This window comes from Entamoeba invadens, assembly GCF_000330505.1.
Source record: "Entamoeba invadens IP1 unplaced genomic scaffold scaff_1105074726637, whole genome shotgun sequence".
Taxonomy (NCBI): domain Eukaryota; phylum Evosea; order Mastigamoebida; family Endamoebidae; genus Entamoeba; species Entamoeba invadens.
The window spans coordinates 39,652-60,026 of record NW_004191624.1 but is presented as its reverse complement, the minus strand read 5'-3'; the positions used below and the strand labels follow the sequence as shown (position 1 = coordinate 60,026).

Here is a 20,375-nt window from a genome sequence, read left to right as displayed (position 1 = left end):
AAGTGTTGTGAGTAATAAAAAAGTTATTAGATTACTATTTTGAAATATAAATGACACTTTTGAATGTATTTTAATTATTTTGATTCAATAAAAATAATGATTAACATTTTTTAAAAAACAATAAAATTCAAACAAATATTACTAACAACTATTATGTCGGTTAAATAAACTTATTATGGTATTAACAACTACAAATTTTAGTATATGGAGTTAGTGTTGAATAGAATTATATATAATTTACTTATTATTTAGAGTGTTTCTTTAGAAATTAGACGATTAATTTTATATACTTTTATTAATTTATTATTTTTTAATAAAAAAATAATTTCAAATGACCAATTGTTATACTCATTTACTAAGCATAAAAATATAATGAACATTGTATAACATGAACATATTAAAATAATTAATATAATTAAAAATTAATTTATTAAGTAATAAAATCATTCAATTATTATAAAAAATTATCAAAAGTTCTTCGTTGTTTTAAGTTGCTAATAAAATACATCAGATTTAAATTAAAATACAAATCTAATAATTAGAATTGATTTTATAATGTCTAAATTAGACAATTACAATTGTATGATTGTTTCACAGTACTTCACAACAATCAAAGACTTCATAAATCTTGAACAGGTGTGCAAAAAGTTCAATGGTAACATGGCGAAGTTCCACTACAACCCAATTCCCTTGACATTGAAAACAATCACATTTTTTGAGTCTCTAGAAACACTTCACATCTGGCAGTCAAATGAAGAAAACTTTGGCAATGACTATATGGCACAAGAGAAAAAACGAATCAATCAAAATACACATTACCACATTATGCAACACCCATTTAAAAAACTGATCAAAGTCTGTTATCCGAAAATGGTCATGTTAACACCAAGTTATTGGTTTCCAAATGCGTCTGTAGCTTTTTACAACATCATAGTTTGGCATCAAGTTGACTATCAAGTTGTTATAGACAACAAAGACAAAAATGTGATTTTTAAAAATGTGAAATTAACAACAAAAAGTGAACAAGAGAGTTGTGGAAATATACCCAAAGTAGTGACTGAAGTTGGCATGCAACTTTTTAAAAACGACAAAATGACTTTTATTGAAATTCCAAAGTATGTCACTCGATTATATACCTCAGCGTTTGACTCGTGCACTAATTTAACACGTGTAGTGTTTCCCGACAATTTGTATGAAATTGGCAATTTCTGTTTTTGTGGGTGCATTAACCTTGCAGACGTAGTATTACCTTCACGCCTTAATAAAATTGGTATGGACGCGTTTAGTCAATGTAAAATGACATCCATTACTATTCCACAGTTCGTCACTTTAATACCAATCAACTGTTTTAAAGATTGTAAAACGCTCAAAGAAGTCAAATTACATAACAATATCGTTGGATTAAATCAGTTTTGCTTCAGTGGATGTGTTGAACTGTGCCACATTGACATACCAAGTTCGGTTAAATCAATTGATATTGGCGTGTTTAAAAATTGTAGAAAACTAAAAAGTGTGACTCTCCCAAGCGAAATTTGTATAATTCAAAATTTCCTTTTTAATGGGTGCGACGAGCTCTGTGAAATTAAAATATGCGAGAAAGTACAAAGGTTAGGAACATATTGTTTTAAAGATTGTCGTTCATTGAAAGAGTTCAGTATACCAATCGGAGTCAAATCGGTCGCAAATGGTTGTTTCGAAGGATGTGCAATGCTCTCTAAAGTCGACATTTCATCAACAGTAGAAACAATTGGAAGAAATTGTTTTAAAGGGTGTGTGTTATTACCTTCAATAACACTGCCGCTCACAGTCAAATCGTATGGCCAGTCTATTATTTAATATTATTAAATCTTTAATCCAATCGATTTTAGTATTATTATTATTAATATCTGATTAAATTTAAGTATAATAAAAATTGATTTATAAATTATACATAAAATATTTTTGAATTGTATAAAGGAGAAAAAAACAGTTTCCGTCTTTTTAACTGCTTACACTCGACTTTATAAAATTAAATGATATTAATATAATAAAATGTATAGTACTGTTTACCATGAAGGCTGAATATGCCCCGTGGAACCTTTTTCTGTTTAAGGTGGTAATTCGTATTATAATTTTATTATTTTAATCAATCGTAACGATAGCAAAAAATTAAGAAGACGGAAGCAGTTTTTTATCCACTTTATATTTAAGTTTACTAATAATATGGGTTGTTCAAATATTATGTACAAAATAAGCATTTAATACTTAATCACAATCAACATGTTTATTATTTATAATAATTATGTTATAAACTCAAAAACATATTTTAATAAAAAACATATAATATTTGTTATAAAAAATGTTAATTATCACATTTTTAAATTAAACAAAAGTGTGAATTTTTATTGTAAAAGTAAATATTAATCATTTAATTATTATGTTAAAGAGTTATAAAACATTGGAAAAAACAAATGGTATCATTAATTTTTATAATTCGAAACTTATTATTGAATGAAATGTTTTGAATTAATTGTAAAATTGAGATTAAGGCAAAACCAAGTGACTTTTGAATGCAAAATAAGGTTTATTTGTTAATGAATAACAACAACCCAAATAATCGAGACAACAATATATTTTACTAATGTGTTGAACAAGGAATACTTCAATAAGTGTAAATATTCATTATTTGGTGTGGTTTTATAAAAATATGTAACATAAAAAAACTTATAAACAAAGGAATAGTTCGACTTTGTATGGAATATAGTTGATAATGTTGTAAAAGTAAACTCGATAAAAGCCGTTCAACTTGAAGAACAACATTTACAATATATTATTTGATATGCAATTTCAAAGGGAATAGAATAAAAACAAAACATATAATATGAACAATCCACAAATGAGGGTATAATGGATGACAGGAATAATAATATAACAAAATAATAGGAATTAATAAATTTAAAAAATGTTTTTTTGTTTTTTTCAAAAATAACATTAAAATAAAAACCTTATTTAATACAGTAAAAAGCATCTATTTGTGGGTTTATCATGGAATTGTGAAGTAAATTCTTTTCACTATTTTATACATAAAAAATGTAAGATATTAATATTAGAGTATTTTAATTATAAAAATACTATAATTTTTATTTAAGTATACCTAAATTCAAAGTTCCAGAGCAAAATAATTATTTGTGGGTTTTGCATTTGATTGGTCCATTGACCCACAAATATAAAACCCACAAATAGATGCTTTTTACTGTAATTAAATCATTTTTATTCTAAAAGTTAACAGCTGCAGAAAGATAATTTTTGTTAAAGATTTTTTTGATTGTTCATGGGACCTACATTGACCACCACCACCTTTACCAAATAAAGTATTTGCCGCGAGTGTTTTTTGAAGGAAGTCCACTTTTCAGCTACTGTTTGTGCGTCCCCATGTCACCCACTTTCCTTGTCCGTACTGTGTGGACGCGGATGTGGTTCCCCCCGCTTGCGGGGGGGTCAGGGGGGATCCGCGCCAAGGGAGGACTTGGAAAGTGGGTGAAACGGTGCACAAACAGACTGTTTGAGTGTGTCTTTAGAGCCTTCTTTTCAATGCTCCGTTTCACTCGTTTTCCACTAACTCGAGGTGAATTTTCGGCATTTCTCGAATTCGGGAACCAGACCAATTATCTTCCCAGTTTTCTATTTACTATAATTTTAATTTGAATATGATTCGAAATAGAAAAAATAAATCTATTTTAAGAGGTGGTGGTGGTGGTCAATGTAGGTCCCGATTGTTTATTATAAACAAAAATATTAATATTTTGTTTGTTTTGCGTTTTCTTACAATTATGAATAATAAATTTAACTTAAAAACGGAAATGATCTGATAATCAAAAAATAACCAAATAAAGGAATTTAAAAAAATGAAAAACGGTCACTGTGGGGGTTGAACCCACGGCCTTCTCCTCCGGAGGGAGATGCGCTTCCACTGCGCTAAGTGACCATTTTAAACATAATTACTAATTAGTTGAAATTGTTGTTTTAACACGTTGGAATTTCCTTTTTTATGTTTCATATGAAAAAAATAAAAAAGTTTATGTTTTTTTTGCAGCCTGTAAAAAACAAAAAAGAGGAAAATCTGTTTAAGCTCCTTTGTGGATTTTTATTATTGTGATTTTTGTAAAAATAATATTCAAATGATAACATAAATCACTAAGGTATTTTGATTCTTGAATAAAATAGTAAATATTTGTCGTTTAGAAAAATAGTTTTTGCTTAATATGTTTAAAAAAATAACGTTTTTACACAAACTGTTTTTCAAAACTCTGTACTGAAATGCCCCAATTTATTGGATTTATTATTCCTAAATTATTTTTTCTTTGCTTACTTTCATTTTTTGTTCAAAATATTTACTCAAAAAACAAAATAACATACCTGATTTTTTAAATTTTACTTAACAAATAAATCTTGCACCAAAAATTTACTTGAAAAATATAAAAAACAAACTTGGGATTAAAATTTTGATTACCATAACACAAATTTTGCCAAAAAATGAAAAAACAACTTAATAATTTGATTTCGGTTTTTATAAAATCACCAAGTTGTGTTTCAGATAAAAATGAAAAGTATAAACGAGTAAAACCAGCATCAAAAAAATCGTTTGGGACTAAATAATTATTTTTTAACTGTTTGTTGGACATTAAATTGTTGTGATGAACGGCCCCGTTTGTTTTTAATGTTTGTCGTTTTATGTTATCGATGGCCATTTCTTTAAATGTTAAAATAAATAAAAACTGATTGTTAGTTTAAGTGTTGCATTATTTGATGTAATGGTGTTTTTCATCACATCGTTTGTTAATAATTATATTGTCGTTTATCTTATGTTTGTTTGAAACATACAATTATTCTCACGTTTAGTTACAAAATGGAACACAAACCAAATAACAACCTAAAAAAATTGGGAAAGATATACTTAATATTTGGGTGATTTGTCGATTTTTTGTTCAATAATTGAAACTGTATTGATTTTTAAGGGTTTTAAACTGTGTACCGTTGTTGGTTCAACAAACAGGAAAATAAATAATAAATAAAATAAAACAGATAAAAAACAGTAAATAATGGGAAATTGAAACAAAGCATTTTTATAAATTTTGGAAACAGTACAGAGTTTTGGAAAACAGTTTATAATATTGTTTGCATAAAATCAGTTTTGCCCTTTGTTTTTGTTTGAAAATGATAAAATATTCAAATTACTAACAATAAAATCATATCTTGCTTCATTGACGATGTCAAGACGTGAATTTTAACGAGCAATCACAAAATATCATGGTGATCAAAGTTTGTTCAATTACGATTATTTTTTAAAATTTATTTCATGATTTTTTTTAATATCGATTTTGATATTATTGATACTTAAAAAAGTCTATGTTTTATTTTCTTTTCTTCGTTTTTCATGATGCATTTGATTTTGAATATTCCGGACCAGTATGTTTTATGATGAGATTTGGTCTTTGTTATATTTTTTAATTAATTTATGTATTGTAATAGGTTGTGGACACCTCAATAAATGTTTGATCTAACTTTTCCATTGAACTGTGACTTGTTTCTGAAAAAATCAACCAAAAAAGTGAACCTTTGTTCATCCCAACTTCAACAAAATATTCACTTTTTACTATAATTTATAACATTTTACTATAAAAATTTACTAGAGCCATCGTTTTCAGGGTGTCTAGCTTTTTTTGAAAAAATTAAAGAAAAAGAGGTCACATTTACATTACAATTGACTAAGATTTTTTTTTACAAATTTTAATTTTTCCGTCCTCGAAGGGTTAATATAATTCAAATCTATAAAGTCGAATGTGAGCGGTTAAAAGGATGGAAGTGGTTTTTTTACCTCCACGTAAAAGTAATAAAACAACAATTTTCACTTGTTTATCAAACCATTGATCAAGTTGACAACTTCTCCTATATCAATCCTTTCAATTGGATTTTTACACCAACATTTTTGAATGACACCAAACTGTTCATCAGACATTGAACTTTGTTTTTCAAGATGTTCTCCTCGTGTCACAAACTCTGCAATTTTCCATGGAAACTTGAACTGTTTTTCTGAAAAAGCATTGCACCACCCAAAGCACTCGTACATTGTAATCGCAAACGAGTATATATCTGATGGTTTCTTGTAGTGTTTCATTTTTAATATTTCAGGTGCCATGTAACTTGGTGTTCCAATACCTTTTGTGAATGTCATGTTTGTTGTCAACATATTGACATTTCTAGATGATCCAAAATCAGTCAGCTTTGCATTGACACGTTCGTTATTATCCAATGAAAATATGAGAATGTTGTCTGGTTTGATGTCTCTGTGTAAAATGCTATTCTCGTGGAGATATTGAATTCCTCTTGCTGCATCTAAAATAATTTTAATACGCATTTTTGTTTCAACTTCAGTTGACTTTTTTTGTTTCAAAACATCATTCAAAGACCCAAAATGTGCATATTCAGTGACCATACACACCTTGTTTGGTATGAACACAGCGCCATAGAAGTGGACGATATAATCACTCCGGAATTTGTCCAACATGTTCACTTCCTTCTCAAATTCATCAAGTGACTTCTTTTCATCAGTAATTTCATTTGTAACTGTGTTTGGTGATGCAATTTGTTTCATCTTTTTTATGGCTACTATATTTCCTCTGTAATTGCCTTTATACACAATGCCAAATGATCCTTCGCCAAGTTTGGTGATCACATCAAGTTCTTTATAATTAAGTTTGGTCGTCTGTTGTGTAGTTGTGTCAATTCCTATTTTAGCGTTTACGACATTTCCTGTTGTTATATCAAGTGAAGTGATCATCACACTTTCTTCGATTTTACACGTACAAAGGGGTTGTATAAATATCTCAAATTCACAAGCTTCGCCCCTTTTCAGTGTAACAATGGAAGGAACTGTGCGAATTTGATAAGAATCACACCCTTCTATGACACTGAACTGGACTTTCATATTATGTTTTGAAGTGTTTCCAATGCAGATCAAGTCTCTTGTCTCTTTATCAACAGGAATAAGATCGTCCGTTTCTAAGTCAAACTTCAATTTGGATTTATTAACTACTATATTGTCCACTAATGTCGACATCTTGATGTTCGAGCGACTCATTTTATATGTGCACACTTTGAGCTCTTCTTTCTTCTGTTTTCTTTTGAATATTACAATAAGAGTAATCACTATCAATAAAACAATTATTATCATCACTAGTAGAATCGATATTGGAATACCAATTGCCGCTCCCATATTTACAGTTTGAATACAACTGTCACCACTTTCAGATGGTTTGTTATACCCATTGCATCTTACACACTTTGAATCTGTAGCCTCAATACAATTTGGTATTTTAGAGTAGTGTACACATTTAGAATCATATAAAACGTATTCTTTTGATACACAATTTGTACACACATTTTGTGAAATACAGGATGTGCACAATTTCTCACATTTTGTACAACGCGAATGTGATAAGTAATATCCATCGGCACAGACTTCACAGCCATAATATCCAACTTTCAAACAGTTTGTATTTGTTGTGTTAGGTTGACACAAGTGACTCTCGGACTCAATTATGAAATAGCCATCCGCACATACAGAACATGATGTATTGCTTATACATGAACTACATGAAATGTCACAGACTATACAATCTTTGAGGACTTTATAATATCCATCTCTACATATAGCACATCCACCACCTGTTGGAATCGTGACACTGCATTTGGCACCCAAATCACCAAGGGTCTGACATTTATTTGTTGAGTCAATATAAAACCCACTTTTACATGAAGTACAATATGTCTGTGAGTAACACGAACTGCAATCGTTGGTGCATTTCACACACTCATTATTTTCATCGTAATATCCATCATTACACCGTTGACATCCTTTGTTGTCTCTCATTTGACATTTGGACTCAGTAACTCCTTTCAAATTGAATGAATGTTCAATATGTGAATTGGATATAACAGAGACAGGAAGTTCGGGTTCCGTTTCTGGTGGAACAACAGGAACTTCATCTTCGAACGATTCCTTACACACCCCACCTTTCAATTTGAATAAATCGTTACATTCTACACATTTACTCGTTGAAAAAGCAAGTCGTTTACAATTTGGATATACCGTTGAGGGTATTGGAAGACAGAAATCGAATTTGCCTTCAACGTTCAAAGAGTCAACTTGATAAAATCCAATTGAACACATCACACAGCCAGACACACTCGACTTTTCACAGTTTTGTTCATTTTGAAAAACGCATTGATTCTCTTTGACCATCAAATAGTCGTTGGCACATCGCTTGCACTTGTTTCCTTCGCAAAATTGGCAGTTTGGTGTTTGGCAGGCTGTGCATATTCCGTTTCTGATTTGTGATGACACCGACTTGCATTTAGAGCAGTAATTATGTGTATATTGCAAACACATCTCATCTGTTATACATTGCTCTGTCCCATCATCTTTGACTGTGTTTTGTGTGCATTTCAATGTGTATGTATTATTTCCATATTTAATACAAATTGAAGCAAAATTTGGACACACTTCACACACGTTGTTATTATTGAGATATTGGCCATCTGGACAACTATACTGAACACCATTTCTATACAATTCATTTGATTCTATTTTGTTACATGCATTTGGTGATAAAGTAAAATTGTCTGTGCACACAAAACACGTTGAAATAGTATTCATTGTTTTCTGATATTTGCAATTTGCAGCAATTGACACACAATCAGAATTGATCGAAATTTGGTCTGAACAATCACACGACGCTGGCGACAGACTCGATGGGCTGTTGCAGTTTTGAGCACTTTTACACATCCCATTTGATATGAAATAATCATCAGCGCAATGAACACATTTGGTGCTTTCAATTTGTACAGCACACGTCGTGTTTCTATTTACACAGCGATTTGTTGTTTTGTCATAATATGACGCTGAATCACATTGGTCACAACTATTACCATTTGAACTTAAATTGTATGGGGGATAACATTCATTACACTTCGCATTGCCAACAGAAGCTGTTCCACAGTTTTCACAATTCAAAATAGCATTGTAACACTTGTCGCATGTAGTCTCCGTCTTTTTGTAAGTCCCAGCTTCACATGATAGACACTTTTGATTTGAGAGGTAAAACGGGTCTTTGCAACTGAAACAACTCTTTTCCGTATTATTACAACTGGTGCAATTGCTTGTTATTGTTGAGCACGCAACACACTTTCCGTTTGGGTCGGGGTAATACCCATTTGAACACTTTACGCACTTTCGTGAATAATCAAAAGCACAAGTCACACAATAACTGTCAAATGTTGCACATTGCACACAATTCATTCCTTTTGGTTCATTGAAAACATAGTTATATAAACACGTGTTACAAATACCACTTGATGTGTTACAATCGCCATTACATGTTGAGTCACAGTCTTGGCATACTTTATTTGAATCATTTGGGTATTTACTCGGTCTGCAAACAGCACACTCTCTTTTATCAGAAACACAAGTCGCACAATTGAAGTCGAATGTTTGGCAACTTTCACACTTAAATGGATCTGATGTTGTTGGAACATACGATTCGTTACACCCAGTACAATGCCCATTTGTTGTGTCACACTTTCCTCCACACGTGGCATCACAAAAATTACATCTGAAATCGCCAGCGGTTTGTGGGTAACTACCAGCAACACATTTGACACATTTTCTAACGAATAATGGTGAACACGTCACACACCTTGAATCAAAAGCAGTGCAATCAACGCAAACATTTGAAATTGGACTTGTGATGACTTTGTTTTCAGTGCATTTTTCACAATTGCCATTTGACGTGTTACACGTGTTTGGTGCACACGATGCTTCACATGGTATGCATTTCCCCTCTGCATTTGGATAATATCCCGTGTTGCATGTGGTACACTTTCTTTCATAATTGGAGTTGCATGTGACACAGTTGCTATCAAAATCGGAGCATTTTTGGCACTTCAAATTGTTTGTTTGATACAAAACATAGTTGCTTTGACACCCCGTGCAATGACCGTTTGTTGGTTCACACTTCCCTCCACATGTCGAGTCACACAAACCACATTTCATTTCTCCACTTGTTAACACAGGATAATACTTGTAGTTGCATTGAATGCAATTTCGTGTTTGATTTTGAGCACAGAATTTACAATTGGAATCAAATGAATCACAGCTTTCACAACCACCTAATGTTAAACCTGTAACATAATTGTTAAAACAATTGGTGCACGCTCCTGTTTGTCCATTACATTGATTACATGCACCATTGCATGGTATACACTTTTTAGTTGAAGTGTCAACATAGTGTCTGTTCGTACACGTGTTGCAACCTCTATTGAAAGACGAGTCGCAGATAAAGCAATTTGGATCAAATTCAGTACAAGCAACACAAATGCTTTTGTTTGTATCACCAAAGACCATGTTGGTCTGGCATCCAGTGCAATATCCAGTAGAACTGTCACACTGATTGTTGCACGTGTTGTCACATTTTTTACATTTGTTTTCAAACACAAAATAACCAGAAACACATGTCACACATTTTCTTGTAAAGTCTGGTGAACACGTTTGACAATTTGGATCAAAAGACACACAACTCTCACATTGTAAACTGTTTGTGGTTGACAACACGTAATTGGTAACACACCCAGTACAATGACCATCTTTCCCATCACACTGATTGCCACAGGTTGAATCGCAATTGGCGCAATTAACACCATCTTTGGGGTATTTGCCATCCCGACACTTCACACACTTTCTTGAGAAATCTGACGCACACTCATCACAATATTGATCAAAAACACTGCAGTTATCACATTTGTATGATAATGGCGATGTGACAACGTAATTTGGTGAGCACGTGATGCAAGTTCCATAAATTGGATCGCAATTGTTGTTACAAGAAGGATCACAACTCACACAAACCCCATCAACAGAAGGCTTGAAATGGTCATTGCACTCGTTGCAGTATCGCGCAAACAATATTGTGCATGTCTTGCAATTCTTATCAAAATCTGCACATGGAACACACGCCGTGTTATTCACAGTTGAAGGCACAAAGTTTGTTTGACACACCGAACATTTTCCTGTTGTGGAACTACAAGTAGTGCACCCGTAGTCACATGGTACACACCGCCCTTGTATTGGGTAATAATTACTTTTACAAATGGAACAACTTCTTTTTTTGTCGGATGAACATGTAACGCAATTTGCATCAAATGTTTGACAGGGAATACATTTTTTCGATTTCGGATTTCCAAAAACATAATTTAAAACGCAACTTGTGCATATTCCTGATGATTGATCACAGCTGTTATCACATGTCCAACTGCAATTTTTACAGATTTTAGTTGTCTCATCTGGATATTTAGTCGTTTTACATACCGAACACTGTCGTTCTCCTGCTGCACAAGTGGTGCAATCTTCATCAAAAGTTGAGCACTGCTCACATTTGGAAGGATCGAGTAATGATGGTACATAATTTGATGCACAACCAGTGCAAACTCCAGTCACACCATTACAACTCCCTCCGCACGACGAATCACACACAACACATTTACCATTGACTGGATGATAATTGGTGTTGCACTCAACACATTTTCTTGTAAAATCAGTTGCACATGTTATACAATTTGAATCAAAATCTGAGCATTTCTGACATGTTTGAGAAGTTGGAGATGTCACAACATTGTTTTGAACACATTTTGAACACAATCCACTCTTGACATCACATGTGTTTGCTTTGCAAGTTGCATCGCACTCAATACACTTTCCTGTTGTACCCGGATAATACCCCGCTGTACATGTCACACAACTTCTATTTCCACCATTTTGACACGTTTCACATTTGTTATCAAATGTTTTACAAAACACACAAACTTTTGATGGCGGATCTTCAAACACATTTTCTGATGCACATGAGGTGCAAATGCCAGTTGCTGAATCACAGTATGTGCAATTTGTCCCACATGAAACACACTTCCCACTGTCGTTTGGATAAACCCCCGTGTTGCAAATTATACATCTACGACTGAAGTTAGTTGCACATGCCATACAATTTGAATCAAAATCACTGCACTTTTGGCACACTCTCGAAGTTGCATTGATATAAACAAAATTTGATGCACATGAAGTACAATATCCGGTATTCCCATCACATTTGTAATCACAAGACGCATCACATTTTGAACACTTATTGTTATCTGAGATGTAATAAGTGCTTATACACTGTATGCAACTTCGTGTTCCATCAGTTGCACAAGTTTGGCAGTTGTTATCAAAAGAAGAACATAATTCGCATGTTAGAGATGGTTGGTTGAGTTGTGGGACATATCCACTCACACATGTTGTGCAATATCCAGTTGATGAATTACATCCATTTGCACAACTTGAGTGACACTGCTGGCACGTGTATGGCGATGTCTGAAGTGGATACAATCCCTTTGAACATGTTTGGCATTGTCTAAGTGTTTGTGAACACGAAACACAATTGGGAAAAGCAGTTGAACAACTATCACAAGTTTGGTTGTCTGATGCGGGTTTTGTAAATCCACTTGCACACACAGAACACATCCCAGTTGTTTGAGAACACACACTACACGATTGATCACAATTAATACATTGTTTGTTATTATTCGGGTACATTCCAGAAACACACTGATAACACTGCCTGTTCGGTTCAAGGCAAGTTTCGCAATTACTATCATAATTATTGCACAATTCACACTTTGTGTTTGATGTGGTTTTCAAAACATATCCAGAAGCACACGTGGTGCAAATACCCGTTCCATAAACGCAATTGCCACATGTAGAATCACATATTGTGCACAATTTATCTACGTTGTTGTAGTAATGATCATAACATATACTACAATAAGTTTTGTCAATTTGTCCGGTTACGGAATAACACAATTTACACCCATTCCCACATAATTTACATTCATTGTTATTAATATAATATCCAATTCCACAACTTGAACATTTAATTGTTTCATTTTCGATGGAACAAGCTGCACACCCAGTAGGACACTTCTTGCATATTCTAACAAGTCCATCTTCTTTAATGTAATAGCCATTGCTACATGATGAACACCTTCTTACATACATTTGACTGCAACTTGTGCACCCATCCATATATCCACAAGGAACACAATTATAATAATATGGAAAATATCCCGGGTTACATTGACTGCACCAATATTGATTTGTATAATAAGTTGCACAATTTATGGCTTTGGGATAACACTTTCCTCCATCAAGTAAATAATTTTGATAACATGAAGTACAATAACCTGTGTTGTTGTATAATAAGCAATTTGTTGGAACACATGCACTGTTTTGGCTCCAAAAGTAAAGCCCACTATCACCACAAATTAATGTACATTCTGTGTTGTTTGGAAGGGCACATTTTCCAAATGTATCATCAGAACATGTTGAAACTTGATAACCATCTTCACATCGATAACACAACTCTCCTTTGTTGTCAACACAAGTCAAACAATTTGGCTGCGTTGTAGAACCACAAACTATTTCTTTTTTAATTGAATTTAATTTCATTGGAGAAAGTCGTTTCACATTTTTAAAATCAATTTCAAAAATGGCATGTGTGACATTTGAAAATATTTGATTCGTGTTTTGAAAAACGACTTTGGTGGAGTTTAAAGAAACTTTTAAAATATGAACACTTTCATCATATTTAAATTCAATCTCTTTTATATTTGAACACTTGATTTGTATGACATTGGATTGTAAATTATATAATAACACTACTCCATCTTTTTCAAATATTACATTTTGATTATAATTAGAGCCGCAATCACATCGAATAGTTTCTTCAATTAAACACCAATGAGCTGTTGTCATGGCAATTATTATCAATAATATCAACTCAAACATGAAACCTAAAATTGATATTTAAGTTTGAAAAACTAAAAAGTAACAAAAACGTTGTTTATTATTGACTTATTAATAACAAATTTTTGATATTGTTATAATTACTATTTATTAAATAAATTGTTGAAAGATTTACTTGTTAACAATTTCAATCGAAAACTCAAAGTGTTTAAAATAGCAGAATACTTTTTAGTATATTACAATCAATATTTGTAAATTAAACGGATTATTCAATTATTTACCGAACTAATATTTTTTTAAATATTTATAAACTTTTATATAAAATTTTAAGTTTTACAAACCAAAATTAACCACCTCTAATTATCTGTTATACAAATATCCGAAAAATAGTCCGGCACAAAAAAAACAACCGGCAAACCATAAATTTATAATAAATTATTGTTTTTTGTTTTTTGTCTTGTTTTTTAAAATTTTCATTGAAAAAACTATTTAATAGTTTTTAGAAACCATTTTTATAGTTTGCTGGTCGGTTTTTCAGGTATCTGTAATATTATTTATATTATTTCAAAAAATGACAATTATTAAAATGATAACAATATGTATTAATATTTTTTTATTTATTAAGGAGATTATGTAAACTTAAAATAAATAAATAATATTTTTTTAAAAAAATTATTAAAATAAATTTTTAGCTAACATTTTTATATTTATAATAATTATAACAATTATATTATATTGTAAATTTTTATGTACTTCTAAATTAGTAAACTGAAATTGATGTTTTCAACATGTTGAAGCTTTGTTTTATTTGTTTTATAAAGTTAGTTTTCTATTTAGTAAAATTAAAATTTAAAATATTCACGAGAGTTTTTAAAAAAAATGGTAAATATTTTACACATTTTTTATTCAATTTTTTTTGTCTAAAATCAAAAAGGTATGTTTTGAAACATGTGATTTTATTTAAAAATGCTATTTTTGTTTTTTTTTGAAAAATAATTTTTGGTGTTATTCAAAAAAAAACATTTTGTTATCATATTTCGATTTACCACTAGAGTCAGTCTAACAACGTTGTCTGTTCCCCAAAAGTTGTCTTTTTGACAAAAAATAATTGATTTTTGTTTTAAAAAAACGGGAATTAGGTAAAAATGAAAAAAACCGGGAAAAATATTGAAACAACGATTTTGGGGTTTTTCAAATAAATCCCGAAATATTTCATTTATAATGGTTTAAAAATCGGCAGACAACGTTTAGCAAATGACTCTAGATAAATCAATATTGGACAAAATCGGGTGTTTGCTCAAAACTTATAAACTGCGACGTCAGGGGATTCTTTGCTCCAAATTTAGAAGGTAATATGAAGCAAAGAAAGTATAAAACGAAACGAAAATAAAAGAGGGTTAAGTCATATAGTAAAATAAATAGTATATTGTTACTATTGATATATAGTTGAATCATGTTTTTTTAGTCTACTTTTAATAAAACAATTGAATAGTATAAATAATAATAAATTATAGTTGTTATAAAAATAGTATTATTATATAATAAATTAATATAATCTACAATTTAATAGTATAATAAATTTTAATATAAATTTGAAACACAATTAAACTATTAATTTATTAATTATAATTTATTAATTATTAATTAATTTTTGTTAATATTTATATTATATTAATAAATTAACAATAAATAAAAACATATAATATGATAAAGTATAATGATGCTATATTATATAATATCGAATAATAAAAATTAACGTTATTTAAATTCAGTTAGTCAAAATATTAAAATCCGAAGTCAAATCTTCAATTAATTTTCTATTTGATTATTTTAATAGTTTTTTAAATTGTTAATCAGTTATGAAGTATTATTTGTCTGAATTCTATCAATTACATATTATTTTATATTCAAACCATTTATTATGATAAACATTATTTATTTTATTATACAAACGCTTTGAAAATTTTTTAAACCAAACCCGCCTTACAAACATTTCAATTCCGTTTTTGTTTCTCGTTTATTTTTCGACTAACATTACTATCAAAATATAAAATTATGGGCTTTTTTTGAATAAAAGAGGTATTCACACCACAAAAATTATATATTTATCTAGTTATTTTACCAATAAAACAATATACAATCAATCATTTTGATAGACACCACAAAATGAACAAGATGAAATAATGAATATAGATGCTCCATTTAGAGTAAAACTAATCATATTAATTAAACTGTATTTGTAAATCAAAGAAATAATTGTTGTTTTCAAATATTGTTATTGTTCAAAAACAAATTCATTTAAATATTTTATAAAAGTCAATTCATTTTAAAATTTTCATAAATAACTTATGCTGTTTTTGCAAACTATATTTAAATTTAGGCTTATTTAAGCGTTAACATGATTTTTTGACAACAATTGTAATTAACACGAAAAATATTTAACTATCATAATTTATATTTTATATATTGTTATATTTTTTATGCACTTATGTTGTTGTTTACTATTATTTTAATTTTAACGAAATGATAATATTATTATGTTTATTCTTTTGTTTGTAATTATGGTTTGTGCATATATATATTGGTGAACAATGAATAATTTGTTAATTTCATATTTAATAAGTGAATTTGCTTATTTTTTCTTGTTGATTGTACCCAATTTTTTTATTGGTGTTTATTAATTAATTTTTACATAATATTCAATCTTATCATTAATTTGTCATTATAACTAATAAATTATCGATGTCAATTAAATTTAATTGTTTATTTGTTATATAATCGCCTAAAAAGAAAATGCATATATTGTGTCATGTTATTATAACTTTTTAATTATAACTATTTTCATTTAAAGACTGTTTATTGTTGTTTGTAAGATAACAATAATTAATAATTGTTGTTTTAACCATTAATCAAACATTTTAATATAATAAAAAGCGTAAAGCTGGTTTATTGTAATATAATATGGTGTAATTAATCATAATAATATTCAGAATTATTAACCCTTAAAAAACAGCGTTTTCAATTATTTATACAACAAAGTTATCAATATAATAAAAAGATTAAACAAATAAATAACATATGTACAATAATGTATAAACAAATGTAATCGTTAAATATAATTTCCAATCGTATAATATATTTTAATAGCAGTGTTATTTTCAAATATTAATTGTAACTTTTGTGTAATTAATTTTACATGTTGTTAAAAAAAAAGAAAAATTAAATATAATCAATTGTTATCTATTTCATTTTGCAACCACTTCGATATACTCATTTTTCATTCAACAGCTTTTTCTTTATAATTACCTACAAGCAATATATAATATACATTTTTCTTACTATCTTTTTATTATTTTAAGTTTCACAACACACAACAATTAACACTTATATTTTATTAAAACAACAACAATAATGATTAATTAAAATCGAAACACCAATTAATTATTAATTTTCAATAATTTAATAATAACAGTTAAGTTTTACTGTTTATTGCTACACGTTTGTTTTGAAAAACAGCCCAAAAATTAAAAGCGGCAACTTTTTAGTGTGTAAACATGTAACATTTAACTTAAAATTTAAAAAGTAACACCAAATTTAAGAGAATAATACAGTTTACAACTATTTTATTTTTTAACTTATTGTACACGAAGACGTGCACATAAAAGATGAAATAAAAATAAAAGATTAAATATTACAATAACATGATTTTTGGTTGTTTTTGTGTGTTGATATATACACACTTACGTGTTAATATAATCACATAACCAAATATTATTTTTTGATATGATTAACACGGGTCATTAAAAAATAACAAATTATTTTTAAAAAAAATAGAACAACTTTATTTATTCATGACTGTATTTGTGATTACAATGTTGACACTTTGAAATCATTACATACATATACATATTGAAAGACAATGTTATATATTAAGACCATTTTTTAAAAACAACAATAACTTCAAATTTTTTTTAAATCATATTTTGTTATACAACTATTTGTTCAAATATTTATTCTTGATTAAAATCAACACATAATCATAAATTAATAATTATTTTTTTTATATTTTTTAACACTTTAAGTATTATATATATCAACGTTAAAATAACTATAGTTAATGTAGTATTTATCGTGTATACTATTATATTAACATCAAATATATATCATTTTATATGTTGGTTGTATTTAAAAACAACACTTAAATGTTGTTACAATCTATATACCATTAATTTACATATAATACATAATTTGTGTGTGAATACAAAATTATTTTTAATAAATCACTTATTATTACAATTCGAAATATCATCTTTACATTATCACATTTTGTGTTTAATTAAGTCTTTTAAATAAATACATATGCTTATCTGAAATCAAATAAACTTTTTATATATAATACTTAAATAATCATTATTATTTTTTATTATTAAGATATTAAAATTTGATAGATTTTAAATTAAAAATTTAAATTTATTCATTTGTCAATCCTTATATACGTTTTAATAAATAGTTCAATCATGACAAACCAAGCTTTTGGTTGTTGTTTCGCACGACTTAAAACAATTGTTTGCGTCAAACAATTGTTATTCCATTCCGAGTCTTCTTTAAAATAATTTATAAATTATTTGACTCGTTTTAAAAAATAACCAATTTTTATTCAATGTTTCTTTTTAAACATTATTATCAAATTTTACCATTTTATTAATTAGCAATTTATAATAACAAAATTATAAAAGTTTAAACCCGTTTAAATAATTATGTTAAATTATTACAAATAAAAATTTGTTAATTGCACGTTTCTTCTTTTTTGTAATGATTTCGAAATTTTTTTTCAATTATGTTATACCCTATTTAATAATAACCTTTTTTATTTAAAATAACGGAAGGATTTTTTCGTTTGTGAAAAAAATGGCAAAATTGATTTTTGGTTTCAATTAAAAAAATTCATATAACATTTTTTATAAATATTAATATTATTTACATATAAAATATTGGTTTTACAGTGCAAATTGTGATTTACAGTTGACCAAATAATAGTCAGAGACCAAATAATTGTAAGAAGTAAAATAAATAGTTTTAAAAATTAATCAAGAACTATTTTTAAAAATAGAAATGGGTTTCTTAGCATTATTTGGTGTACCTTTTTTTCACTTTTTTTCAATAGTCATTTTCGAGGTAATTAACAGGAAATACATCCTTCTTACAATTATTTGGTCATCTGTACACTAATATTCATTTTGCTGTTTTTATTATGTACTTTATTATTGATTGTATTTTCACACTAACCATAAAAAACCAAATGAATTATTTGCCTTATATTATTATATGATTGGTCAAAAACATACACTTCTAGGAACGTATTCAGAAAAAACATAATATGTCTAATACTGGATAAATGGGACCTACATTGACCACCACCACCTTTACCAAAAAAAAATATTTTCCGCGAGTGTTTTTTGAAGGGAGTCCATTTTTCAGTCACTGTTTGTGCGTCCCCATGTCACCCACTTTCCTTGTCCGTACTGTGTGGACGCGGATGTGGTTCCACCGCTTACGGGGGGATCAGGGGGGATCCGCGCCAAGGGAGGACTTGGAAAGTGGGTGAAACGGTGCACAAACAGACTGTTTGAGTGCGGCCTATATGAGTCTTCTTTTCAATGCTCCGTTTCACTCGGTTTCCACTGACTTGAGGTGAATTTTCGGCATTTCTTGAATACGGGAACCAGACCTAATATAATCCAAAACGCCCATTTACTATAATTATAATTAAAATATTATTAAAAATAGTAAATAAATTCTATATTTAGACGGGATGAGGGTGGGAAAAGCCTGCTTCCTAGATAAATATTGGTTAAGTAATCAAACAAAAAGAACAGATATTTATATCATCCATAAAGTCGTTTTTGTAATCAAAAATTAAAAAACCAAATAAAATTTAACGATAATTATTAATTGTTGTTACAAAAAAATATTATAAATTTATTCGTAATAATTAAAACAATACAAATTGATACAAATTGATAAATTAACAATATATACTCAATGTGATGATGATTTATGTATTTTTGTAAATTTCAAAGCCAAGGTTCTAAAGATCGATGAAACAACGATTTCTAAATAAACATAATTAATAAAGAAATTATTATTTTTGGGGCTATTTTATTGAATTTATCAAAAATAAACAGACAATATCAAATAAAATATGAATTAAATCATTAACAAATTAATAATATTAATTATTCTTTGGTAAAGGGGTGAAAAAAAGAGCTGCAAGAAAAAAAAGCGATACAGTCAAATCAATAGTTTTTTAAAATTGTTTTTGTAATTGTTTGTATAATTATGTTTTCCAATATTCCGCAATATGATTCAAAAAACGAGGTTTACAAAGAAAAACTTATTTTATGAAATTGCTCAAGTTGTAAAAGTCAGTCGTAAATTTTTTTATTGCTGAAAGAAGTTGAGTTTGCTGAGATAAAACACTAAGAGTTTCAATTGTTTTTTGAAC

The 20,375-nt window shown here is 28.9% G+C and overlaps 2 protein-coding genes across 2 annotated transcripts; one reads left to right on the top strand and one right to left on the bottom strand.

The window, feature by feature from the left end:
* Positions 1–555: 555 nt before the first annotated feature.
* On the top strand, positions 556–1,836 carry EIN_070950 (hypothetical protein; the record flags this gene model as incomplete). Its single annotated transcript, XM_004183094.1, has 1 exon — positions 556–1,836. The coding sequence occupies one exon, from the start codon at positions 556–558 to the stop codon at positions 1,834–1,836; it is 1,281 nt and encodes a 426-aa protein (XP_004183142.1).
* A 3,953-nt stretch (positions 1,837–5,789) lies between these two features.
* Positions 5,790–13,912, bottom strand: EIN_070940 (protein serine/threonine kinase, putative; the record flags this gene model as incomplete). Its single annotated transcript, XM_004183093.1, has 2 exons — positions 5,790–5,854; positions 5,902–13,912. The coding sequence occupies 2 exons, from the start codon at positions 13,910–13,912 to the stop codon at positions 5,790–5,792; spliced, it is 8,076 nt and encodes a 2,691-aa protein (XP_004183141.1).
* Between the last annotated feature and the right edge of the window lie 6,463 nt (positions 13,913–20,375).